The sequence below is a fragment of the Eucalyptus grandis genome, chromosome 1 (assembly GCF_016545825.1).
Source record: "Eucalyptus grandis isolate ANBG69807.140 chromosome 1, ASM1654582v1, whole genome shotgun sequence".
Taxonomy (NCBI): Eukaryota; Viridiplantae; Streptophyta; class Magnoliopsida; order Myrtales; family Myrtaceae; genus Eucalyptus; species Eucalyptus grandis.
In genome coordinates this window covers 41,682,851-41,691,923 of record NC_052612.1, presented here as the reverse complement: position 1 = coordinate 41,691,923, position 9,073 = coordinate 41,682,851, and the positions used below count along the sequence as shown (strand labels likewise).

Here is a 9,073-nt window from a genome sequence, read left to right as displayed (position 1 = left end):
TCGATTGGTCGATCACGCTGCTAAAGACTTGACACAGTTTCGAAAAGATTGAACCCTTTTGACCAGAAAAAGCTTTTCTGGATGAGAAGCGAAAGGCGAAGGGTGCCGCTTGATGGATCAATCATGGATGCCATCTTTATATCAAGAAATGGGCGTTTTCGCAAAGCCGGAAGATCCGTCATTCATAAAGTAAATGACAGCTACATTTTATTTTATTTTTAGCTCCTGAACAGATGGCGACACCTGTGTGATCAGGTTTCTTCAGAAGATGAACCACTACTGCATTATTTCAGTGATGAATCGGTTTTGTGAAAAATGGGGGAGACGTGTCTTCTGGTAAGGGTTTTTTTCAAAGAAATTGCCGACGCGAAAGGAGACAGAAAAGGAGGACGTGGGAAAAGAACGGTGTATATTCTTGCTAATACATTCTGAGGCAATGAACGAGGAGGAATTAGCCAAATGCATGCATGAACGTTCCTTCAAAGTGCCTGAAAAGGACAAGCTTTCCGCACGGGAGCTTGCAATAATGGTCCTTCAGGAGAAAATAATTTTATTAATTTCTCATAATGAAATTAAAAAGCCCTCTACTTCTCAATGTCGATCAAAATATCTTTTTCTTTGCTTTAATACTTGAGCAACTGAGTACATTAGAAATTGTGTATTGATCAAGTATATTGACGTGCCATTCTTCTAAGAGGTTACACAGCTAATCAACTCAAATTGGATAAAAAAATTGGATTACCCACTATCCTCTAAGTTACTCACCTGATCTATTTCTCCTTTAATTATCAACTCTTCTTATCTTTTTACCAACTTTTATTGACCTTTCTTAATTATGCATTAAATTTACCAACTCTTATATGTAATTGCTAGCTTTAATTTAAGTCATTTAACAACTTTCTTTGATTAAGTTTTTAACTAGTTGTGGGTTACCAATTCTTATTTGAGTTACTTATTGATATTTTATCGAGTTACTTAATTGGGAATAAAGTTGGTAAGTCACTAAATGAAAGTTAGTAGTTTTATGTAACAGTTAGTAAAATTAAAGTGCGAGTAACAATTTAAAAAAAAAAATGAAAATGATAAGAGTTGGTAATAAAAGAATAAATTGATAATTTAAGCATATTGAAATTTGTAATCATTCTAAGGTTGGGAAATTCTAAAAGGAACTGATAAGGGCTAGTAAGCAAGACAAAAGAAAAGATTAGTGATTTAATAGAAAAATTCAATGAAAATTTGGCAAAAGAAAAAACTAATAAACATAGGATGTAGCCGTGTCACATAGAACTGTAAATATCGATATAAGTTATTTCTGGTTAAAATTAGTTAGAAAGACTAAATTGACAAATTGTCAAAGAGTTTAAGACTAAAATCAAATTAAAAAGTTAGAACTAAATTGATATTTATATAATGAGTTTAGTATTTTAATTTTGGATAATTTTTCCATATAAATTAAGACATAAAGGGAACACCTTCAACTTTGGCTATCTGTCGATCAATCTTGACCTAACCCCAACTTCACCCAAGAAAAGACAAAGCAAGAATTGAATTAAAAATGTGCACCCATTGCAAGCGTCTGGAAAAATTTGGGCCCTCCTTCCTAGACATTGCATCCCATTTCCACACAAGGCCACTAGCATGTCCAGGCAGCCTCACTTTCACTTTCTCAGTGGAAATCTTCCACTAGTTGCTTTTCGAGACCCTCGTGCAACTTGTTAAATTATTCCATAACGAGCCCTTCTATCACGCGGTGCGATCCTGCTAAATCACCGAGAAAATTCGAAGCGTCCTCATTAAATTTCACATGGATATCAATTAAAGAGGCACAACTGTCGAAAATTAAAAATATATCTTACAGGTTTTGTTAACATTGCCTCGATCCGTCGTATGACCAGGATAACCACGTTATCTCTAGGACATTTTTCTGATATATGCAGGTCTGGCGAGAGAAAACGAGATAAAGACTCGGAGGAGTCGATGATTCGCTTCGCCAGTGTATCTCCAGGAATTGCCTAGGAAATTTCCAACGCAAGACACTTGCAAGAGGACCCACGCCATTGCTGTTCAAGGCGCTCTTCCAAACGATGATCTCACGACATTTCTTTTCGCTTTTTCTCTCCAATTGCAATTCACGTTCGTTCGGAGGACACTGTCCGACCGCTGTTTCAAAGAACAGCAATGCCCCCAACCTTCGAATGTCCCCCAAATATCCACTTCGTGTCCAGCGATCGTAGGGGCATTCTCTAATCCGGACACGAGAGGATGCCCCCCTCGATCATGGATTGCTGGGACACAAATGAAAATGATGAGGGGCGCAGAAAATAAGTTTACATTCGTGACCAAGGAAAAGGCAACCGTCGCGAGCGATGGCCGGTCCAATGTCGTGTGTGACGCAACGGTGTCGGTATGATTGGGGATGATTAGGAGCCCATTTGCTAGACCCGGTGCTCCACTTGGCTCGAATGGGTCGAACTGTTTTTTGGGACTGTTGTTCGTCTTTTGTGACGTGAGACAGAAAAAAAGAAGGGGCTTCTCGGCCGTGGAGATATACGGTCTCACTTGGTTTTCTTTTCTTCTTCTCTCTTTCGTTTTCGCCCCTTCTTTTTATCTTTGGAATTGATGACCACTTAGATCTTAGCTTATCTCGGGGATGTTAATTTGGCCACATGATTGGCTTTCATCGTTGCTGATATGTCTCAATTGACTGGCAAGTTCAACAAATTAAGCTTTTAAACGATATACCTTTTCGAACTTACAAAAAACATCATAAGCACAATTTATAAGAAAAGTGCCTCGCATGTCGATTATACTCTTTAGATGGGAAGAAAGTACGGGAATTATTAAAGCGGAGTGGCTTGTCGAGTTTATGCCGTATTAAATCATTAATGTACCTATATTGCCTCAAATTAATTATTTTTGGAAATTGCATATTTGAAGACAAACCTTTTGTTTTTGTTTCTTTTTATACTTTTTTAGAAGGTTCATCACATTCTTCCGTCGAATACACGTACGATATATGAGGTGCTTCTCGGCTTGGCTCTTGGATAATGCGACAGATGACGCCGCTCAGAAGCAGCGGAAATTGACATCAGCGCAGCAACTGGCGAGCGCATGCGATTCCACTGCAATTCCAGAAGTCTCATAATTGGCACAAACATAAAGCAGAAGTTCTCTAGCTTCGGATCTTTCTTTATTAGAAGAAAAGGAGAACAAAACGCAACGCGAAAACGAGAAGGGCTTTGATGGGTGGGGGCTCTTCATCGACATCGAAATGGATATTTTGGAGATGCCGATTGGACAGTCTGCATCTGAACTTGCGAAGCTGGACATCGAAGTAACTTAACATGTTCACTTAACATGCTCTCAAACTGTTGAGAGATTCCTGTCCTTTTCTGCGAACATCTGGATGTCGTAAACTTCTTCGAATCTCTGCAGGTGATTTGACATTCAATCAATCTGTATTCGACATACATAGAATAACTCAGATCGATCAATGTAAGCTCGTTTTTTGTGTATCTAAGGCTATTCAAAAAACTTTCTTCTTCATAACAAGTATGCAAGGTTTCCCATATTCCACCCGGATAAACAAGGCGAAAGAAGGAGGTCAGAGCAAGCTCGTGTGTTGCAACATGAGACAAGAAAGGAAGCGACATGAACTTCGTGAATCTAGAAGCAAATGTTGATGTCATCCTAATCTAGTCATATCGTCGGATGCTGCACCGCCATATTCTCAACACCTATAGAAGAGTTTAGGTAGATAACGATTCGATTTCTTGCTGAAACGCATTGTCACATTTGGAGGATATAAAACGGATTTGGGACATGATGACTGCCCCTTTGTTCTTCTGCGGTTACGTGATCGTGGGCCATTTCCATTAGTCGGATCAGATCTTAGAAGTGCACCATATATTCTCCATCTTTATGACTATATTGTATCCACAAAAAGAACCTATGACAAATGAAGTGGATAAAGAATATAAGTTGGCGTATGGTATCGAATAATTCATAATGCCTACCTAGATGTGCTCGAACTACAAAAAGAAAAAAAAGAAAAAAAAAAAGTGGCCTAAAACATAGCCATGTGATTCAAATTCGAATTAGGGTTTGTAACTATTGAGGTAGTCTTCTGTTTGTTGTATCTCAACTGTTCATATAGTTTGAGGAATAGATAGGTTTTGTGTAGATTTTCAAAGTTCGACAATTTTCTAATTGGTGTTAATGATTCGATTACAATTTTCAGCCAAAATGTATTTGAGAATTTCACCAGTAAAGCCCACTTAGTTCGAGAAGACTAAAAGCGGTTTCTTTTCGTCTCAAAGTTTGGCCTGAATATTCCTCCAGCACTTCTTACTATAACATAAGATACTTGATCAGCTTCGTCTCATCACATGTGCGGAATATGGCCCAGCTAGTCACAATGGTCTATAAAATAAGCAAATTGATTTCCTTTTGAAAAATGTGTATCTTTTTTTAATTCTTTCATATCTCTAAGTGCTTGCATTAAAGTGAGACTAATTAAAAATCACAAAAAAAAAAAAAAAAAAAGAGAGGAGGGACGCTAGTAGAACAACTAACACAAAATAATATCATAATCATACTTTATTTATTTATTTCTTCTGGACAAGCAATCTTACTTTATTTATACTTGACCTTTAAGAACTACTTGTGATAATGTAGATAGCCAATTCTTTTCCCGAATTATCAAACTATAAGAATCCCTGATAGGCATTAAACAATTGTGTTTTTGAATTTCTAAAGGTTTAAGCATATATGCTAAAGTATATCGTATTGCTTGTCTACGACATTTATATGATATTTATATATGCAATCTCCCTCCTCCTATGAGTCTGAATTTTGGACTAAGATTCTAATATTATCAACATAATTATATAAAAAGCGAAAGGGCAAATTAGTTCCTGATAGCAATATGCACAGCTTTGAACTTTTCTCCCATTTTATCACTTGAAAAATATGGGGATTTATCCCCATTAAGTTACAATGAGAATCAATTCTCGTATAGGAATACACACGTTAAAACCTCTAATAAGTCTAATCTTACCCAACATGGTGTCTACAAGTAAAGGAACATCTTTTGAATTCCTTTACTATTTCTCCACTCGGAAAACACGCCAATCATTAAAAGCAAGTGCAACACGAGATTAAAAACTCTTCTTACTACACGATGCATGATTTGATATGGCATCCAGACTCCATTTCATCTTACAGAAAATATAGACAAATAATTTCCGGGGCCTCATCTAGAACTAGTTCTATCGTCATCGAAGGATGTCAACCCTTCTCCACGACTGCACATGGTGCTCGTGCCACGGCAAGAGGATGCCACGGCAAGAGGAACAACAAGAGAGATGCTTATAAAACATGCTAGTTAAGATAAGATGTCTTCAAGTCCGAGTGACTCTGTTCTAGGGTTTGCTGGGTAATTTGCTCAGCCGATGAGGACGTTTGCTGATTGGAACCAGCGCTAGAATTTGATCTTGAAAGTTGTTGCTTGATACTTCAAAATAAGAGATCACAAATCATTTTTCATTTCTCCTTTGTGAATACAAAACTGTATATTCGACTTTTCTTATGAAAATAATAATCATTCTTTTTTTATTACTTATTTCGAGCCTAGCATTTCTCTTACTTTCCTTTTTATAACCCAGTGGACAAGAAAAAGGACTAGCTACTTAGAGCCTCTTGAAATAGTCTGTCAGCACGCTGATTCAATTAAGTTCAGGCTTTTGGTTCGTAGAGATGGCTCGAACCCAAAACCATCCGTGGGATTTGAATAAGTAACCTCCAGATCGTGAACTAGTAACCTCAAGATCTTGAACTGAAAATCTATCGATACCTTCGGTTGACATATTTATCCTATGAGTGTATGGTCGTCCTTTCTTATTCCTTCGGTACACAAGTGGAGCTAATGACTCCTAAATGATATAAAAAAAATGTGTGATGCATCAGACCGCCGCGTAGGCATTGTGATGGGGCCCACCACACCAAATTATATATCTCATTTCCTTTAATTTTAATTTAATTTTGTTTTCCTCACCACCTCATATAAGAAAAAAAATCCTTAACGGTTAAACCCTAACTAGTGAATCCCACGTCACTCTCTCAAGCAAGTATTATAAAAAGGTGATACTAAATTGAATATGTATCATTAAATGTTGTGAGATTTTGTGATACCTAAATAAAAGCATAATTTAATATTTAAATACTCTAACACTCCAAGGTGGAAGTGTTTCACTAGAGAGGTAAATAAGAACTTGGAAAGATTCGAACTCGTAATCTCGTGTTTCGATCTACTAGATGAATGCGTGATTTAAAATTTAAATACTATAACAAATCTAATAGGTTTCAAGTGAAATCCGTTGGATTTAATCATTCAGATTCAATTTTGTACATATATTATTAGTCACTCCATGATTATTTCTCTCATTTCTCACTTTCTCTCTGTCAAAAGAATATTCGGACAAGAAATGCAAGGGGAACGAGCACTCACCCGCGAGGCCACCACCCCAGAGCTCCTCTAGTGGATAAAGAGCCCAACACCAAAGGCCTATAAATACTCCACTCGTTCCAGCAATCTGTACTTAGGAGACGCACAGAGTCCTCTTTGAAGTGTTTCCTTCTCTTGCATCCTCATCAAGCCCCTTCTCTCACTCTCGCCTCCTCTCCTATTCCTAGTTCCTTATGGCAACCTTGCAAATGGAGGGAAAAGCAGGAAGGTGGAGCGACTTCATGCAGAGGGCGCGGCCCTACATAGCGATGGTGTCGCTGCAGTTTGGCTATGCGGGCATGAACATCATCACCAAGGTGTCCCTCAACGGTGGCATGAGCCACTACGTCCTTGTTGTCTACCGCCACGCCTTCGCCACCGTCGTCATTGCGCCGTTTGCCCTCATCCTCGAGAGGTACTTATATCTAATGAGTGACAGAGCAATCGATTCGGACTTCTGTTAGCTCCATAGGAGAGAGATCAGAGGAATGAATAGCATGTGGCATTAATTCATCTGGTATGATTTGCAGGAAGGTGAGGCCGAAGATGACATTCCTCGTGTTCATGCAAATCTTTGTGCTGGGCCTTCTTGGGTACGTACTAATAAAAAACACTGCAGCTTTTATTTTCTCGACCCGCTTTGAAAAAGAGATCTTGTATATGTTGGTTCTTATGTCTTGTTTATTTTCTTCTTCCGCGGTACTCAGGCCGGTGATAGATCAGAACCTTTACTACGCGGGTCTGAAATTCACATCCCCAACCTTTTCGTGTGCCATGAGCAACATGCTCCCGGCGATGACTTTCGTCATGGCATTTCTCTGCAGGTACTGCATTATAAATCGATATGCTAAGCGGCGTGCCGAGCCTTTTGAATATGACTAGTCTTTTTAAAGAGATGGACTCCTCTTGAGCATTCGACGATATGCTTATGCTCTTTCGGTTGTGATAGGATGGAGAAGGTGGACATGAAGAAAGTGAGGTGCGTGGCGAAGGTGGTGGGGACAGTGGTGACAGTGGGCGGCGCCATGCTGATGACACTGTACAAGGGAAATGTCCTCAACTTCCCATGGTCCGCTAACCTCCACGGCCACGCTGCGAATGGCTCAGAGGCGCCTGAGTCTGCCGACAAGGACTGGGCGAAGGGCTCCATCTTCCTCATCATCGCCACTTTTGCTTGGGCCTCCTTCTTCATCCTCCAGGTAACTTGACACAAATACACAAATTCTCATATGTACCCAACCACTTGTGTTCGTTTCGATTAATTTCGCTGATTAGCTGATTTATTCAAACGTTGAAATTACAGGCAGTGACCTTGAAGAGATACCCAGCACATCTTTCGCTGACGGCCATGGTGGTGTTCATGGGCACGCTTCAGTCCATCGCTGTGACGTTCGTGGTGGAGCACAAGGCTTCCGTCTGGTCCATTGGCTTCGACATGAACCTTCTTGCCGCCGCCTATGCTGTAAGGGGAAATTTACTTGAAAAGAAATATCAACAGCACAACTTAAGTCTTTATCATGACCAATATTCGTTGCATGTTGAACAGGGGATAGTGTCGTCAAGCATCGCGTACTACGTTCAGGGGGTGGTCATGAAGAAAAGAGGCCCAGTCTTCGTCACTGCCTTCAGCCCCCTCATGATGATCGTCGTGGCCATCATGGGCTCCTTCATCCTTGCCGAGAAGATCTACCTCGGAGGGTAAATTCCTCTCGCCGCCCCTACGAATGCTTTCTTTTCAATATCATCCCTACCGATGAAGATGCAGAGACAGGGGACCATGATTGAACGCCTTTTTCTCAGCTTTTTTCTCTTGCATAACTTTTTATCACGTCACTTATCAATAGGGTCACCATACCATATGTGCCTTAATATATAGTATTTGATACGTGGTACAGGGTTCTTGGTTCGGTCCTGATAGTGGCCGGGCTCTACTCGGTGTTGTGGGGCAAGTACAAGGAGTACCAGGAGAAAGAGGCAGAGGAGATCCCTGAACCAGTCAAAGACCATCAGAACGGCCAGACACATGACCTCGAAGCCTCATTACCCATGGCGAATCAACGGAGCGAGTTGGAGCGGCCGGGCTCTACTCATTGCTCGCCATCTTCCTCTGTACCTTCCAGAGGTCCCCATCTGCAATGAAGAGACCATCTCCGAACACATCGTGGAGGAGCGGTCTGAATCGATCGCCTTGTGGATAGCGATCGAAGTGAGTCTTGCGGACGTGCTCCACGTTCGAAGAATTTGCCAACAAAACTTTACTGGATATTTATAGAGAAACTGTTCCGCCAGTTTTGTTACTGCAACGAAATATCTTTCACCTTGTGATATTTACGGCTTTTATTTGAAGAAGATATAAGTTCTGTACTAATTCCTGACAAAGAATATCAAATGCAATATTATAAAATTTCCAATCACAAATAAAACTGTACAATCCTGACGACTAAACCTCGGATTCTTGAGTCAAACCCAAATTATGCTGAAATTTAATCAACAACGTAGCTTAAACATATACCAACACACTGCCGAAATCTAATCAACGACAATGTACTTGGATAGAAGACACAACGT

At 40.0% G+C, this 9,073-nt stretch overlaps 1 protein-coding gene across 1 annotated transcript; it reads left to right on the top strand.

Moving 5' to 3' along the window:
- Positions 1-6,611: 6,611 nt before the first annotated feature.
- LOC104443769 (WAT1-related protein At5g07050) lies at positions 6,612-8,911 on the top strand. Its single transcript, XM_010057298.3, has 7 exons — positions 6,612-6,920; positions 7,036-7,098; positions 7,213-7,329; positions 7,455-7,704; positions 7,809-7,967; positions 8,052-8,203; positions 8,401-8,911. Exons 1-7 carry the CDS (start codon positions 6,700-6,702, stop codon positions 8,642-8,644), a joined length of 1,206 nt encoding a protein of 401 aa, XP_010055600.1. The 5' UTR covers positions 6,612-6,699; the 3' UTR covers positions 8,645-8,911.
- Positions 8,912-9,073: the final 162 nt, after the last annotated feature.

Coding starts and splice junctions, on each gene's coding strand:
- LOC104443769 (XM_010057298.3), top strand. CDS start 6,700: ATGGCAACCTTGCAAATGGAGGGAAAAGCAGGAAGGTGGAGCGACTTC. Junction 7,099..7,212: donor TTTGTGCTGGGCCTTCTTGG/GTACGTACTAAT, acceptor CGCGGTACTCAG/GCCGGTGATAGATCAGAACC. Junction 7,705..7,808: donor CCTCCTTCTTCATCCTCCAG/GTAACTTGACAC, acceptor TTGAAATTACAG/GCAGTGACCTTGAAGAGATA.